Below are 16,866 nucleotides of genomic sequence, written 5' to 3' on the forward strand. Positions count from 1 at the left end.
GAATGGAGGGCAAGCCAAGCTCTGGCACAGACCCAAGGGGACGCAGCACGGGTCACTGCAGGGGGGCGGGGGCTTTCCACTGGGACTGGGGATGGGTGTCTGCAGGGCTGGCTGGGGCGGGGGGAGATGGGGCGGGGAGAAGCCAGCCAGCGGCAGGGAGAGAAAGTCCAACCTCCGCAGGCGTTCCGCGCCGCCAGGCCAACCTCCCATTCCAGGGGCGGGCACCGACGGAGCAGCGCTGCGTGCCCCGCGCGGCCGGAGACCCAGGTAGGAAAGCCGAGGGACAGTGCCCCGGGGGCAGGGGCGGCTCGCTCCGGGGCTGCTGCAGGAACGTGCCCCGCCTGGCCCGCAGGAAGAGCGGTATCAGAGGAAGTAGGGGGTCCCGGAGGGGAACCCGCCTCCGGCTCTGTCCACCGAGGTCACCGCTCCGCACCGCACCTCGGGCGGGGCTGGGAGGTCACCGGCGGGCGGGAGACGCCGGGAGCCACTGGGGCTAGTGGTGGGCGGTCGGACGCAGCCGGAGCCCCGCGCAGACGCCGTCCGCCCCCTCGGACCTTGCCTCGGTGGGACGCCTTTGCCGCGCCTCCCAGGCGCCGGGCCCAGGAGACCGAGCGTGCCCCTCCCGGAGGTGCCGTCAGGGCCAGCACGTGCCCGGTGGCCCTGGCGCCTCGCGTGGGAAGGTCACCTTTCCACTTTGGGAGGGTCTGCGCCCGCGCGTTCCCGGGCGGGCGGGTGGGGGGCGCGGGCACGTCCCCGGGCCCGGACTGCGGACCGCGGGCGCCTCCTCGTGACCGACGTGGGGAAGATTCTTGCGTGGGAGGCAGACGGGGAAGGGTGTCGCACCGGCCTCGGGCGTCTCCGCATCCGCTGGGGACCCTGCGGACATGTGGCGCCTGGCGCGCAGGGACGCCAAGTACGGGTCGCGGGCCAGCCCCCGCGAGGAGGAGCAGACGGGCTTGGCCTCCGCTTCGGCCCAGGTCCGGCACCAACGCGTTCCTCGGGGACACGGTGTGAAAGGACCCCCACTGTCGGGCGGGTGCGCAGCGGGCCCTGCCCTCGGGCAGCTGGGGGAGCCCCGCATAGTCGTCCGGTGCCCAAGACCCAGGGCCGGTCTTTTTTGCGTTTTTCTCCCAAGTGAATTGAAATAGCCTTCCAGGCTTTCCAGGACCCTGGGATTACATATGTGGGCCTTGATCTAGTGTAATTGCAGCCGTGGTGGTGGTACCTAGTAGCAATTTTAAGTCCGGTCTTTCTTCTGTCCTTCCGTCTCTCCCTTGGCTCTGCTCACCTCCGCCCCTTAAGGCAGCCGGCTTTAGAGAAGCATCTCCCCAACACTCATCTTGGCATGAGCCCTAGAACAGTACGGTGCTGTTACAGGAGCTGCGGGGCGGGGTGCGCAGAGCAGAGGTCGTCCTGGGCGGTGGGGTGTGGGGAGAGAAGGCCGTCCCCCCTGCCCCCCGCCTGCAAGCCCCAGGAACCTCTGATTTGACTGTGAAAATAACGACCAAATGAATCAGTGTTTGTGCTAAATTAACGAAGCATGTACGTCGCTAAACGTGCCAGGTTAAATTTTGCTGAACTTGGCTTGTGTGTGCTCTGTTTTGTCCTTGTAAAATGAAGTCATTTTATGCTAAAAAAAAAAAAAAATTAGAACATTGGTAGAATTACAGATTTGTAAATTTGAACTTACAAGTCAGTACTCGCTTGCTGTTTTGTACTGAAGGAGCAAATTGCTTATGTCATTCTTTGGTACAGTGCACAGACTGAACACACACACCACACTGGGGTCTACTTGTGGAGACTTTCTTGTGCAGAGAAATGCTGACTTGGGTTTACAGTAGGGTTACAATTGACATTTTTAAAGCATTTGAACTTTGAAAGCATCTTGGGAGAGATTTTTAAATGCAACTTTTAAAAATGTTTATTTTTGAAAGAGTGCGCGTGCGCATGAGCGGGGGAGGGGAAGAGAAAGGTAGACAGAGGATGAGAAGTGGGCTCTGTGCTCATAGCCTGATTCTTTGGGGCTTGAACTCAAACCTGGAGATCATGACTTGAGCCCATGTTGGGCGCTTAACTGACTGCGCCATCCAGGCACCCCCAGAGAATTTCTTTAAAAAAATTATATATATATATATATATATATATATATATATTTGTAAGATTTTATTTTTAAGTAATCTCTACACCTAACCGTGGGGCTCAGACTCACAACCCTCTCATGAAGAGTCACATGCTCCACCCATTGAGCCAGCCAGGCGCCCCTATATTAACAAGTTTTAGAAACAACTGGTGTGATGGATTAAACAAAAATTTTTTTTAATGTTTATTTATTTTTGAGAGAGAGAGAGAGAGACAGAGCATGAGTGGGACAGGGGCAGAGAGTGAGGGAGACAGAATCTGAAGCAAGCTCCAGGCTCTGAGCTGTTGGCACAGAGCCCGACGCGGGGCTTGAACCCACAAACCTGGAGATCATGACCTGAGCTGAAGTTGGATGCTTAACTGAGTCACCCAGGCATCCCTGTAATGGATTTTTAAAAAGCAATCTCTTGGGGTGCCTGGGTGGCCCAGTCGGTGCAGCATGCAACTCTTGACTTCTGCTCTGGTCATGATCTCGGGGTTCTTCAGATAGAGCCCTGCTTGGGCTCTGCGAGCTGAGAGTGTGGAGCCTGCTTGGGATTCTTTCTCTCCTCTCTCTGCCCCTCCCCCACTCATTCTCACGCTCTCTCAAAAAAAAAAAAAAAATTTAAAAAGCAACCTCTTGCTAAATTAAAAATAGGCTGATTGCTTTGATTCTGAACCGGTCTTTCAACAAGAAGTATTTTTTTTAAACGCTTATTTATTTATTTTGAGAGAGAGATGATGTGAGCAGGGGAGAGCCAGAGAGAGAGGGAGAGAGAGAGAATCCCAAGCAGGCTCTGCGCTGTCACCACAGAGCCCTACATGGGGGCTCCATCTCACGAACCACCATATCTTGACCTGAGTGGAAACCAAGAGTCTGACACTCAGCCCACTGAGCCACCCAGATGCCCCTCAACGAGAAGTATCTTTAATTGCCCTCTTTTTTTCCCCTTTGAATCGTGAAAGAAGATACTCTTGGACTTCTAGAAGCCACTAGTAGGCCTTCTCCACTTCCACCCCGCCCCTCCCTGCTGACATGAGCGCCACTGAGCCCCATGGCCTTCCCTCTGGTCCCCCTGTAGCTCTCTGGTCACCTGTGGGCAACGGGGAGGGAGGGATGCACCCCTGCCCACCCACTGACCGGTCCTGATCCCTGCCCTGCCCACCCCGGCCTCTCCCACAGGCTGAGATGCAGGCCGAGATCCGGATGTTCCTGCTCGTGCCCCTGCTGCTGGCCCCGGCCCCTGGGTCCTCGGTGAGTGCGGCCCTACCTGGCCAGGCTCCCAGCTTGGGAGCAGGGAATGGGGGATGGGGAATGCCCCAGGGTTTAGGACCAGGGAGGAGCCACCCCACCGCAGCTCAGAGCCCTGTCCCTGCAGGGAAGGCCAAAAACAATAAAGTTCCTTTAAAAGCGGATGGCACCTTGAAGGGGTCTAGTCAAGGTGCCCGGAGCTGCCCGCCAGGCTGCAGGGTGCAGTTTGCAGGAATGGCAACTTGCCACTGCCCTCCCCCCACCCAGTAGTCTTCCAGGGAGGAAGGAAGGGGAGGGGGCTGTGCTGGCACAAGCCAAGACGCAGGCTAGATGGCTCATCCCATCTGCAGTCTGCCTGGGACAAAGCGGGCTGCCCCTCAGCTTGACTGTTTGTGCTTCGAGGTTTGTGGGTGCCGGTCATTCCTCCTCGCTGGGGGCTGGCATCCAGGGCAGGGATGGCCAACAGACCTCTCTGAGATGATCAACGTCCTGAATCTGTGCTGTCCTGTAAGATAGACACTTGGTTACTGAGTGGCTACACGTGGCTACCGAGCACATGACATGTGGCTCGTGCAGCTGAAGAATTGTTTTTTCTTTGATTTGATTTCTTTAATTAACTTAAATAGCCACACGAGGCTCATGGATACTGCATTAGTGCAAATTTAGAGGACACGGGAGCCCACTGGTGATCAGTGTAGCTGTTTTGTTAACAGGGCCCGAAGAACAGCTTCCTGGAGAGCAAACCTGGGGGCCTGAGGTTATATGAAAAATCTTCTAGATGGCAGGACAAACCTCCAGGAGAGGAGGGGCCATAGAGCTGGGCTTGGTCCTGGGAGCTGCTCCTGCCAAGCTTCTGCTGGCATTGACTGGGTGGAAGGCATGGAAGCAGCCAGGTCCCATCCTGCCCCCGGAGAGCTCTTTGCTAGGGGGACCCCCACATCCCTGTCCACCGTCTGTGAGACAGGCAGTCCCTGGGGAAGGAGGGGAAATGCCGCCTCTGTAGAGTGTGAGTCAAGGATGAGAAGGGGCAGGGCCAGGCAGCATGGGCCACAGAGTGATGGGTGGGCTAGAGGCCAGCTGCCCACGGTCACCTCTGCCACCCCATGGTCCTTGCTCCCTAAATGTCACACCATGAGATCCTTGGCACAGGCTTTCTCTGGTGCCTGGGCATGAAGCCATCGCTCAGGTGGAGGGGCTATGTTGCCAGAGTCAAGGCCCCAGGAGGAAACCCAGAGCCACCCCCCTAACAATTGTGTGACTGTAAGCAAATCATCAGGCCTTAGATTCCCTTTAATTGGGGGTTATAATACCCACCCTCAGGTTCCTGTGCAGGTGAAGTGAGTCAAGGTGCACAAAACGACCTGGGTCCTATTAGGTGCTTTCTGTCTTAGGAACACCTGAGCAACCTTTTCCTGCCTCCTCCTCCCCACACCATGTGGCTCAGGTGGGGCCTAGAACTCTCCTCCGCCCCTCCACTGCACGCACCCAGCTCAGCTGCCTCCTATTTCTGGCCTCAGCCAAGGGCAGAGCCACCACGGGGTCCCCGAGTGCTTCTTGGCTCTTCTCAGTGCTGACAGGGGTTAGGGATGAATAAAGCGGATATGCACCCTGGCCATCACGCCCAGTCACTGCCTGCCAACCCCAGGCTGGTCAGGAGTGGTTTCCTCTGCCTCTGTTTCCACCCACTCACACCTTCTCTCACCCCCCACCCCTGCACGGCACAGCACAGCCCTGGGAAGAGCGCAGCAGGAAAGGGGGCCCCTGAGTTGCCCTGGGAGGAGGAAGTCAGAACAGGAGAGACTGGGGACTGAGAGCAGGAGCAGGTGAGGACAGGCCAGCAGGAGGACGGGCTGGACCCGCTTATTCTGGCTCCACACCATCAGCTTGTGGTTTGAGTAATTATAGAGAAACAAAGCATGCCTGTGCTGCCCGTGGCTGAAGCCAAATGTGCTTTCGTTCCTCGGGGAGACAGTGTGGAGGGGTAGGTAGCCCGGCTCTAAGATCTGGCAGGCTTGGTCCCTCCCTCCCATCTGCTGGGCAAGTGGATGTCTGCTTCGTGGGTGCTGGGCACAGGAGGCCAGGGCATGCTTGCAGTAGGGCTTTTGGCCCCTTATGGTGAAAGCCGGCGAGTTCTGTAAATGAATGTTCGGGGTGTCTGGTGTTCTTGCCGAGTCCTTGAAGGGCCTGGCTCCCGAGGTGAGATCGGGGAATGTTTTTAGGCAAGGGTCCTCTGGGGAGCCCAGTGCCCTTGTGGGGGGCTGAGTGACTCACACTCCTCTGCATGTCTTTTCCTCCAGGCTCCCAAGGTGAGGCGGCAGAGTGACCTCTGGGGCCCCTGGGGCAGCTGGGGCCCCTGCAGCCGGACCTGCGGAGGGGGCATCAGCTTCCGGGAGCGCCCCTGCTACTCCCAGAGGTAGGGGAGGCTGGCCGGGGCCAGCCTGTTAGAAGAGGGCAGGGGGCAGGCTGGTCGGGGAGCCCGCTAGTCCTGAGCAATAGGTTTGTCCTGGGAGCAGCATCAGTGGAATATTTGGAATCAAGTCCATTTCCTACATACGTACACTCTGATTCCAGCAATCAACCTGATTTCAGGGGAACTAGAGACAGGCCTGCCTCACGTGCCCGAGTCTCTGGTTCCTAATGCTTCAGGTGGCAGGTGTAGTAAATTCTTGGTGAATTACTGAACGATCTTCAACAATTGCTAACCTGTGCATTTTCTCCACCTGCAGCCTCTTTAAGTATACGTGTCTCCCACTTTAATAAGTGAGGGATCAAGCGCCTATGTGCCCTGCACTCTGATAGGTGCCATGGCGGGTGGGGCACAAAACAAGGGGGTGACCCTTTGCCTGTTGGTGGGTTACCTCACTATTCCTGAGAACCTTGCGTGAAGAGGAAGAGACATGAGCTATTATTCTAAGCACCTTATGCTCATATACACCTTAAATGGCAGAAAAACCTTACCAGATGTGCATATATTCCGTCTTATTTTATCTCCAAAGGCAGAATTCGGGTTTTCTTTGGAAAACTGCTTTAAGAGGCCAAGTAGCCCTGAGTTAGAGAAAGTCCAGAATAGGCTGCTGAGTCCAGCTTCTTCCAAGTATAAACTCGGGGCTCATTACACCTACCTGGGGGAACCTGTGCGTGCACAGGCATCCCTCCTCTGTCCAGCGGGGCCTGCGGGGGAGCCCCAGGAGGAGGAGGGGGTGTTGGTTGGCAGGGTCCGGGCCTTCCCGGTGCGGTGTTCTCATCCTCAGGACAGACGGAGGCTCCAGCTGCGTGGGCCCTGTCCGGAGCCACCGTTCTTGCCACACTGAGGTAAAGCTCTGGGACCCCCTACCCGGCTGACCTCCCAGTCCCCGGGGCGTCCTCCCACTGGTGCACAGCCTGGGCTGCGGGAAGCCCCTTCCTCACCCCACACCGCAAATGACAGCCTCCCCTCCAGCAGCCCAAAGCCCCAGCAAGGAGGTGCTCTGGAGCTGCGCCAAACAGCAAGGAGGTGTGGGGGGGGGGGAGGAAGCGCCCACCTGCCCCTCCCTTCCCTGCTGGCCCCCCCCACCCCGCAGAGCTGCCCCACCGGTGCCAGGGACTTCCGGGCCGAGCAGTGTGCCCAGTTCGACGGCCAGGACTTCCAGGGAAAGCGTTACAAATGGCTGCCCTACTATGGGGGTAAGTGGCGGTCCTCCGCACCGGTGCCCCTGCTGCCGCACCCCGCCTTGCTCCACACTGCGCCCCACCTGTTTGGGATCTCCTCCCTACATTGATCTTCCATTACACAATCCCTACCACCATTTTACAGATGCTCTGTCGAATACATTAAACAACAACAACAACCTTACGGTGCCACCGTTCTCCTGGCGTGTGCCCACTGCAGCACAACAGCCGGGGTCATTTTGAGGTCTCTCCATCCTTTTTTCCATCTCTGTTTTTCAAACAAAGCCATGAAGGCCACGTCCTTGCCATGTGAAGCGCGGCTTTGTTTGGCCTGCTCCAGAAGTATTCCTCATGGTGCACAGAGGTCCTCAAGGTGCACAGAAGCCTTGGGGAGGAGGAGTGCTGGTAGGGTGGGTCCATGTTTGGGCCAACTGCAGGCTGGGGCTGCAAGGGGCTTGGTATGGCAAGAGTCCATTTACTCAGGATCTCTGGCCCCCAAGGGCTTGCTCTGAAGAGCTTTGAGGAGAGTGGTTAATTTTTAGAGCAATACGGTTTCAGAAAAAACACTTGTACGCAATTAAAACATTTTAGAGGCGTCAGAAGATTCCTTAGGCTTATCCTGAGTGTTAGTTTTCACTGCCCATTGCAAATGACTCCTGGGAAGTATGGTACTCTGGATTCCGAATCAAATGAGCATTTATATCCTGTGTGTACCAAGGGATGGGGAAGAGGGTCTTGGCTAGAGGAGTGGCCCCAGGGGAGCCTGTTGACATTCTTTGCTCTGCCTGGATAATTTAAATGTATCCGTATTATAGAAAAATAAGGGGGCACCTGGGTGGCTCAGTCGGTTAAGCGTCCAACTCTTGATTTCAGCTCAGGCTGTGGTCTTGCGGTTTGTGAGTTCGACCTTGCAGCAGGCTCCGTGCTGACAGCGTGGAGCCTGCTTGGGATGCTCTGTCTCCCTCTGTGTCTCTCTCAAATGTTTACAAAAATTTTTAAAAAGAAAAAAATTGGAACACAGAGGAAAGGTTAGAAAGGGTCATGCAAGGGATGCCTTCTTTGGTGTTTCACAGGATTGGTCTAGCATTCCATTTTAGCATTTTTCACGTTATTTTCTCTATATACATTTACGCATTTATGGTTATTACATAGCACCATTTTGCATCGTGTGTTATGAGCATCTTCACATGTTACCGCATAGTCCTTGTAATTCTTTTTTTTTTTTTAATTTTTTTTTCAACGTTTATTTATTTTTGGGACAGAGAGAGACAGAGCATGAACGGGGGAGGGGCAGAGAGAGAGGGAGACACAGAATCGGAAACAGGCTCCAGGCTCTGAGCCATCAGCCCAGAGCCTGACGCGGGGCTCGAACTCCCGGACCGCGAGATCGTGACCTGGCTGAAGTCGGACGCTTAACCGCCTGCGCCACCCAGGCGCCCCTAGTCCTTGTAATTCTTTATAGCAAAGTCAACGTGCATAGTATTCTATGAATAATTTCCTTAGAATAGCTGACTGTTAACACATGGGCTTGTCTATAAGGATGAGGTAGACCTCTTCAAGTGGCTGGCTTTTTATCTTGGGGTTTTTCTTCAACTTGATCCCCAGGAATGCAGCAGTTTTGTGGCCGTCCCTTCTCCCTGGGGTGGGGCGGGGTTCTGAGCCACTGGGGGAACTGCGGCAAGGGCTTTCTCTCTCTGCCATCTGTGTGATTCTGGCCCCTGCCCGTGCTTCCCTGTTCCTAGGGTAGGACTTGGTGCTTGCCCGGGGTCTCAGCTTTTCCCTTTGCCTGCTCAGCCCCGAACAAGTGTGAACTGAACTGCATTCCCAAGGGGGAGAACTTCTACTACAAGCACAGGGAGGCTGTCGTGGACGGGACACCCTGCGAGCCTGGCAAACGGGACGTGTGTGTGGAGGGCAGCTGCCGGGTGAGTTGCGCCCCTGCCCACCTCCCACCTGCTCCCTGCCTCCCCCCATGCTGCCCATCCTGTCCTTGGGCTTATTGAAGGATGTCCCCCTGCCCACCCCCCCACCCCCACACCCCTGTTACTCAGCCTGGGGCCCCACTCAGGCTTATTGCAGGATGTCCCCTGCCCCACGCCAGCAGGGCCAGTGGCTCTCATGAGCTTGATGTCTTACCATGACCAGCTTCTAAGGTGTCTTTGTATTGTAGATGCCCTAGGACCTTTTAACTTTGCCCTTTGAAAACTTGAGCACCGGGATAAGAGCAACCCTCTGGGTGGCAAGTTACAGAAACCCAACTAAAACTGACAAAGGGGGGGGGAAAAGCCATCGGGGGATGGGCTGGCAACTTCAGGTGCCTGGATGAGATTGCTGGAAACGTGAGGTGTGTACATGGCCACCAGCAGCTCCAAGCTCTGGCTGGAGAGGGTGCCCTCTTTCCAGGAGTTCCAGTGAGCTGGGGCTCCCTCTGATTTGTCTTGGCTCGGGGCGTCCCGTGAACCACTCTCTTTGAGCAAGGCGTAGAACCTGCTGATTTGCCCACACCCACCGTTGGGGGGCTCTGTCCACACTGTGGGAAATGAGGTGTTGTTGCCAGAGGAGGGGAGACGGGTGCTGAGCCGGCAGAAGAGGTAGATGGCCGGCCACAGGCTACATCCAATGCTTACTCGGCCTCAATGGCTGATGAGTACTCACTGCTCTTCCCTGATCTGACCAGCGACCAGCGTTTGGATCCTGGTGTATCTGTGACTCCCCCTGGTCTTTTTCATCTCCTCCTCTGCCCGGTAGGCCGTTGGCTGTGACCACAACCTAGACTCATCAAAGGAGGAGGACAAGTGTCTGCAGTGTGGGGGTGACGGCACCACCTGCTACCCCGTCACAGGCACCTTTGATGCCAATGACCTCAGCAGAGGTGGGGGTTCTCTGGGGGCCCACAGGCCGTTGAGACGAGGGTGTGTTGCCTGTCCCTTCCTCTCCTGCCTTCCATTCCATCCGAGTAACCCTCATGGCACTGGGAGGGTCCAGTCTGGCAAGTGTGATCTCACACTGCCACCAGCTGGATGCCCCTGCTCAACCCTCCCCCACGGTCCCCATTTCCTCCTCCCTCCCCCCAAATCCCCAGTCAGTTTGGGCGCCCAAGCCTGCCGACCCTTCTCACCTTTGCGGGACCACTTTCCCTTCTGGAGGACTCTTCCCCAAGCTGCCCAGCCCTGCCTGTCCCTGACCCCGTCTGTGCTGCCGGGGCGTGGGTGGGCCCAGAGTATCCTTGCCCCTGCAGGCTACAACCAGATCCTCATAATTCCCTCGGGGGCTACCAGCATCCGGGTGGAGGAGGCGGCCGCCAGCAGGAATTTCCTGGGTGAGTGGTCCGGGGTGAGTCTGGGCTGTGGCAGGGCGGTGGGTCCTGCCCCAGCTGTTGACCGGGTGGCTCACCTCTGCGCAGCGGTGAAGAGCATCCGTGGCGAATACTACCTCAACGGGCACTGGACCATCGGGGGTGCCTGGGCCCTGCCTGTGGCCAGCACTGTCCTGCACTACGAGCGAGGGGCCGAGGGGGACCTGGCACCTGAGCGGCTCCTGGCTCGTGGCCCCACCTCAGAGCCCCTAGTCATTGAGGTGAGGGGCTGCCAGGGAGCGGGGCCACCTGCTCCCCGAGAGGCGAGGTGGGGGCCACTGTCCTGCTGATGAGGAGGGATCCCACTGGGGGCAGGCCTCAGTGAGGACCCTCCCGCACAGCTCCTCAGCCAGGAGCCCAACCCAGGCGTGAGCTACGAGTACCACCTGCCCCTGGGCAGCCCCCGGCCCGGCTTCCACTGGAGCCACGGCTCGTGGAGTGACTGCAGCACCGAGTGCGGTGGAGGTGAGGGCAGCCCCGGGGAGATGGACACGTACGTGGGGCATTTGCATGTCTTGGGGGTCACCTGGAGGAAACCCAGGGGTTGGGGACTCCATGAAGGGTCCCCCCCCTTCTAAGCTAAGAGAACCAAAGAAGGCTTCCCCAAGGTGGCAGCGGAGGCTGGGCTCGGAGCCGATGACCATGCATCGTAGTAGGGTTCCATCACCAGCAGATCATACTCCTCAAACCTCAGTTGCCTCATCTGTAAATTGGAGATGACGATGGCACCTATCCCAGGGGGTCAGCTGAGAATCAAGATGACACTTGGGGTGTGTCCAGAATGATGCCCAGCCCAGAGAATGCGTTTGGTGGAGGCTGACGGACCCCCCCCTGCCCGCGATGGCCGGGCCTCTACAGGTCACCAGTCCCGCCCAGTGTTCTGCACCACTGACAACGAGGTCTACCCTGACCACATGTGCCAGCCCCAGCTGCGGCCGACTGACCACCGCCCCTGCAGCACTCACCCCTGTCCGCAGACCAAGCGGTGAGGCCTCTGCCAGCCCCCTCCACCCATGGTGGGGCCCGGGCCCTTGGATAGGAAGGCAGTGTGGTCTCTAGGCCACTTGAGCAAACAGTTGGGTTAGTCCAGGTCTCCCTACAGCTGTGGCCAGAGTGGGGCAGAGGCAGCTGCCACGGGGGGAAAGCAGTAGAGGGGCATGGGCATGAGATCCAGGGCTGTTCTGTCCATTCATGTGTGCCCAGTGCTCAGAATGTCCAGGACGGTGGTGGGAGAGTGGGGGAAAGGTACTGGAGGCCCTGTCTGAGCCAGCAGGGGACTTGGCAGATGCCAAGAAGTGGGCCAGGGATCGGGCCAGAGGGCCTGTGGGCATCAGCCATGCCTTTGTTCACGCACCAAGGACCTCTTACCTGCACCAGCCCAGAGCGTGGCACCTTGCTGGGGCCCAGCGTGCCTGCAGGAACAGGTAATCTGCAGGCCACAGGCTCCCTGCCACGTTGGTGCAGTCCATGGCCTTGGTGGCAGCTGGCCTCTCGGGATGGTGGTGGGCTTGGCTTTGCATGGTGCACTCGGGGCTGCCCTGTCCTCTGGTCCTTGTGCCGCAGGGCCGGGCAGTACCACTCCACGAGTGGGTGAGCACGACCCCTCTGGGAGATGCCCCAGCTAAGGTCAGATGCAGTGGCAATGGAGTCTGGCTGGGGACGACAGGGCACCTGGTGAGAAGGAGAAAGGGGGATCGAGTGAGGACAGGAAAGCTAAAACGGGCAGCTAGGCTCCGTGCTGTAGGGACCAGTGCTCGGTGGTGGGAGATGGCAAGTGGAGGGCTTGGCCTTTGGTGCAGAGCTTTCTGCCTCCCCTCCCCCTGCACCTGTCGGGCCTAGATTGGGGCCGGGTTGGGGGATCCCCAGCCCACTCTGCGTGTGACAGCCGGTGCCAGCTTGGGCCTGGGCTCCGGCTCCTGCTGCTGGGCCAGCCTGACCAGATTCCTGCTCCCTGCCAGCTGGAAGACGGGGCCCTGGTCGCCCTGCTCAGCCTCCTGTGGCGGCGGCTCCCAGTCCCGCTCTGTCTACTGCGTCTTGTCCGATGGGGCTGGCGTCCAGGAGGCCACTGAGGAGGCCGAGTGTGCAGGCCTGCCCGGGAAGCCCCCCACCATGCGGCCTTGCAACCTGCAGCGCTGTGCATCCTGGAGCGCGGAGCCCTGGGGAGAGGTGAGGCCCCTGCCTAGAAGGGGCTGGGGTGGGGGTGGGGTGGAGGGAGGGGAGGAAATCAGGTGCTGGGCCTTGGGGGCCTGGGCGGCAGCAGAGTCTGACTGGGAGGCTTCTCCTCTGCTGGGGAAATAGATCCGGAGAGGTAAGGTGACCTGCTAGGCGGTCTTGGGAGCTGTGGCCAAGGCGGGGGCTAGGAGGAGCTTCTTGGACTCTTCCTCCTTCTCCAGGATCCCAGGCAGGGTGGGAAAGGTTTTGCCTTGGCACGAAGAAGCAGCTGAGCCCATTGTTTGGGGGCGAGGGAGGAGCTGGCACTGTCTGGGGCTGCTGGTCAGCTGCTTCCGGCACGTACATATGTCCAACTTTCGAACGAGGGGATGTGGAAAATGTACCTAAGCTTGGTGTCAGCAGCCCTGGTGTAGGCTGTGTGGCCTCAGAAGAGTGACTCAGCCTCCCTGTGCCCGGGAACCGGACGTGGGCAGTAGAGTGCTGTCCACCCTCCGTGCCGGCAGGTGCGCCTCCAGCTGTCTGCCCTGGCATGGCTCCTCCGGGCGAGGACGAGCTCCTGCTGACAGCCTGGTCCTTACAGTGTTCTGTCAGCTGTGGTGCCGGGATCCGGAAGCGGAGTGTCACTTGCCGGGGCGATGAGGGGTCTCTGCTCCAGGCGACAGCGTGCTCCTTGGAGGACCGCCCCCCCGTCTCTGAGCCCTGCGCGCATGAAGACTGTCCCCCCGTCAGCGACCAGGCCTGGCATGTGGGCGCCTGGGGTCTAGTGAGCACTTGCCTCCTTCCCTTCCATGGCTGCTGCCCAATCCCGGCCCCTTGGGTCTCTGACGGGTGGCCGGACACTTGACCATGCTTGGGTCTGACCTGCATTACCGGGCGTGTTCCCCCTCCCTTCCTTGTGGGCACCCCCAGCCTCAGGGTCTCTCTCCTTCTGTTTGCACGCCTACCCCGCGGGCCCCAGTGCTCCAAGAGCTGCAGCTCGGGCACTCGGCGTCGCCAGGTCGTCTGTGCCCTCGGGCCGCCCAGCCGCTGTGGGAGCCTGGTGCAGTCCAAGCCTGGGGAGGTGGAGCCCTGTAACACACAGCCCTGCCACCTTCCTCCAGGTGAGGACAGGGTGGGGGTGGAGGGGGTGTGGAGTGTGCCTGGCCTGACGTCTTTCCCCACCACGAACCAGCCAGCGCTTCCTAAGTGCCACCCGGGCACCGGCGGGGCTCCTGCGTCTCTGTCTGCTGAAGGCTTTGCCGCCCGCAGCCTCTAACTCTGTGCAGCCCCGTGATCAGTCCGGTTTCCCCATCTGAGGCCGTGTCCCCATCCCATCCCCCAAAGCCCACGTAACTGCCGTCACTCTTGGGATTACTTCCTTGTGCCACAGTGATTGCATACGGCTTGTCAGGCCTACTGGCTTCCTTATTCCCGTTTATACCCCCCCCCCCCCGCCAGAACTTAGCACGAGGTGGGTACTCGGTAAATGTTTATCATCGAATGACTGCGTGATTGAGTACAGAGGGGGGAGGTGGACCAGGAGAGCTTGTCCTCACACACTGCTCCTGCCCTTGTCTTCCCCTTCCCCTCACCCCCATCCTGACGGGGAAAGATGTCCCAGGTACAAGGAGCTGCAGGACAAAGGGCCCAGAGGCCGGTACTTGCTCGGTGTGAGGACGGGATATAGAGGAAGAATGTGGGTTGGGGCTCAGCTGGGAGGAGGGGAGTGTGGGTGGCGGCCCCTGGTACCGTAGGAAGGTGTGTTTGGCCCTGACGTGCTAGTGGTGAGGGCCCCGTGAGCCACGATGGTAGACCTTCAAGGGAGGCCCCTGCCATGGTGACTAAGAGCAAGTTGTCTGGAGTTAGCAGCTAACCTGAGTTTAAGTCTCTACTCTCTGTTGCTGACCAGCCACGTGGCTCTGGGTGAGTGCCTCTCCTCTCTGATTCTCAATTTGCCCACCCGTACAATGGGGTTAATAAGGGTGCTTTTCTTACGATGGTAACTTGGCACCGTGCCTGAACACACAGAGCTTGATAAGCAAAGGGTCGGAAGCAGTGGTGGTGAGGCCGTGTGGGGGCCCCTGGGCCAGGCTCCTGGGGTGCCTCGGCCTGGCCTGGCCTTTGTGGTGCATGAGCAGGAGGGCCCTCCAGCTCCTCTGAGTCAAGCCCCCTGGAACCACTGACACCTTCCTGGAAGAGGTGGCCCTGAGCCTGCCCCAGAGAGGCATTCACGTAGGTAGAAAGGAAGGAAACCGAAAGCATTTCAGGCCAGGCTGAAGTGCAAAAGAAATAACCTTCACTGCTACTTTTATAAAAATAATCTGTGTTCGTTGTAGAAAATCGGAAGATATTAGGAAAGCAGCATATAGACAAGTGGGATTGCCTCAATCCCATGCGTTAGTGGGATGAATCGAGTGTGTTTCCTTGTTTTGTGTGTGGGATTTTGTGCATGCTTTCCCCCCCTTACAGCCCTTTGGTGTGTGAACGTTTTCTCATCTCCTGACTTCTCGACAGAAGTCCGTGATGGGCGGGAAGTTAGAACTTAGGTGGCTTCTGGGGTGTAGGTACCGTTACTAACGCTGCGGTGCTAACTGGTGTGCCCAGGGGAGTCCTGCGGAAGCCTCTGCTCCTTCTCTTTCTAGAGCAGCACTTGCTGGCAGAAATAGAGGGAAGCCACATCTGTTACTTAAAATGTTCTAAGAATCGCATTTAAAAAGTAGGAAGAAGGGGCGCCTGGGTGGCACTGTTGGTTGGGCGTCTGACTGTTGATCTCAGCTCGGGTCACAATATCAGAGTTCATGAGTTCGAGCCCCACATTGCGCTGATGGTGCAGAGCCTGCTTGGGATTCTGTCTCTCTCCCATTCTCTCTCTCTTTGCCCCTCCCCCTCTTGTGCGCCCCTGCTCGCTCGCTCTCTTTCTCTCTCTCTCAAAATAAATAAACTTAAGAAAGGAGAAAGGAACAGGTGAATTTATATTAAATAATGTTTTGTTCAGGGCGCCTGGCTGGCTTTGTCAGTAGAGCATGTGACTCAATCTCAAGGTAGTGGGTTAAGTCCCATGTTGTCGGGTATAAAGATTACTTAAAAATTTCCTTAATTTAAATAGTGTTTGGCGGGGGGCCCCTGGGTGGCTCAGTCGGTTAAGCGTTTGACTTCGGTTCAGGTCATGATCTTGTAGTTCGTGGGTTCGAGCCCCACGTCGGGCTTTGTGCCGACAACTCAGAGCCTAGAGCCCGCTTCGGATTCTGTGTCTCCCTCTCTCTCTCTGCCCCTCCCCTGCTTGTGCTCTGTCGCTCTGTCTCTCCCCCTCAAAAATAAACATTCAAAACATTTTTTTAAAATAATGTTTTATTTAACCCAATTAAATATTTTTAACATGTAAGCAATACAAAAAATGGCAGGATATTTTACATTCTTTTTTCACAAGATTAAAAAAAATAAATCTTCTAAATTCCGTGCATCACTCAGACAGCATATCTTAATTCAGTTGCTAAAATTTCACTGGCATACTTGATCTATATTTAGATTTCATAAAATGTACAGTTGGAAGAGTAGAGTCGCATACTGAAGTTGTTCCAAACATACTGAAGCATTTTCCACTAAGTGAATCGAGCATCAGTTTTTAAGTGTAAAACTAAGTTAATTCTAATTAGAATAAACGTAAAACTCAGTTTCTCGGTCACTCTGGTCACATTCCAAGTGCTCAGTAGCTAGCTCTGCCTGAGGCCAGTAGGGCCCCAGAGCCAGCCCTCAGCCAGGGTGCGGGGGTGGTGGCAGGAGGTCTGTCCAGGGTAGGTGGGGCTCTTAGGGCTGGGGACCTCAGGCCGGGACTGCCGATTAAATTTGTCCGATAGGGGGGTGCCTGGGTGGCTCAGTCGGTTAAGCGTCCGACTTCGGCTCAGGTCACGATCTCACTGTCCGTGAGTTCGAGTCCCGTGTTGGGCTCTGTGCTGACAGCTCAGAGCCTGGAGCCTGTTTCAGATTCTGTGTCTCCCTCTCTCTCTGACCCTCCCCTGTTCATGCTCTGTCTCTCTCTGTCCCAAAAATGAATAAACGTTGAAAAAAAAAATTTAATAAAAAAAAAAAATAAACGTTAAAAATAAATTAAAAAAAAATTTTTGTCCGATAGGCCCAGGGGAGCCATTGAAAGCTTTGCAGGTTGATAGTGACCCCGTGAAAGCTATTTAGGAGGACAGTCTGAAGCGGAGCCTGTGGGAGCAGGAGCCTGGCGGGGAGCAGGCTGCAGAAATGCAAGCGCTCACAGGGGCCCTGAACAGGAAGGGCCAGGCACTTGCCCAGCAGAGCCTGGGGCCCACGTGGTGTGTGGGAAGGGGCCCCGGAC

At 57.2% G+C, this 16,866-nt stretch overlaps 1 protein-coding gene across 4 annotated transcripts in view; it reads left to right on the forward strand.

Annotated features, from left to right (window-relative positions):
• The first annotated feature begins 125 nt into the window (after positions 1-125).
• Positions 126-16,866, forward strand: part of PAPLN (papilin, proteoglycan like sulfated glycoprotein) — a 33,540-nt gene continuing 16,799 nt past the window's right edge. For 2 of the 4 annotated variants that reach the window (XR_006293432.1, XM_043556530.1), the window contains exons 1-15: positions 126-267; positions 3,302-3,373; positions 5,668-5,783; positions 6,622-6,682; positions 6,931-7,033; positions 8,813-8,943; positions 9,767-9,890; positions 10,257-10,337; positions 10,422-10,594; positions 10,715-10,838; positions 11,232-11,358; positions 11,732-11,797; positions 12,332-12,539; positions 13,126-13,308; positions 13,504-13,645. Coding sequence is in view for 3 of the 4 variants with exons in the window: in XM_043556530.1 (XP_043412465.1) it covers positions 127-267; positions 3,302-3,373; positions 5,668-5,783; positions 6,622-6,682; positions 6,931-7,033; positions 8,813-8,943; positions 9,767-9,890; positions 10,257-10,337; positions 10,422-10,594; positions 10,715-10,838; positions 11,232-11,358; positions 11,732-11,797; positions 12,332-12,539; positions 13,126-13,308; positions 13,504-13,645 (1,852 nt within the window). In the remaining variant the exon portion in view is untranslated. Of the gene's footprint in view, positions 268-3,301; positions 3,374-5,667; positions 5,784-6,621; positions 6,683-6,930; positions 7,034-8,760; positions 8,944-9,766; positions 9,891-10,256; positions 10,338-10,421; positions 10,595-10,714; positions 10,839-11,231; positions 11,359-11,731; positions 11,798-12,331; positions 12,540-13,125; positions 13,309-13,503; positions 13,646-16,866 lie in introns of those variants that run through there. The other 2 variants (XM_043556531.1, XM_043556532.1) reach the window with 2 other exon arrangements.

Source organism: Prionailurus bengalensis, chromosome B3, assembly GCF_016509475.1.
Source record: "Prionailurus bengalensis isolate Pbe53 chromosome B3, Fcat_Pben_1.1_paternal_pri, whole genome shotgun sequence".
NCBI lineage: Eukaryota > Metazoa > Chordata > Mammalia > Carnivora > Felidae > Prionailurus > Prionailurus bengalensis.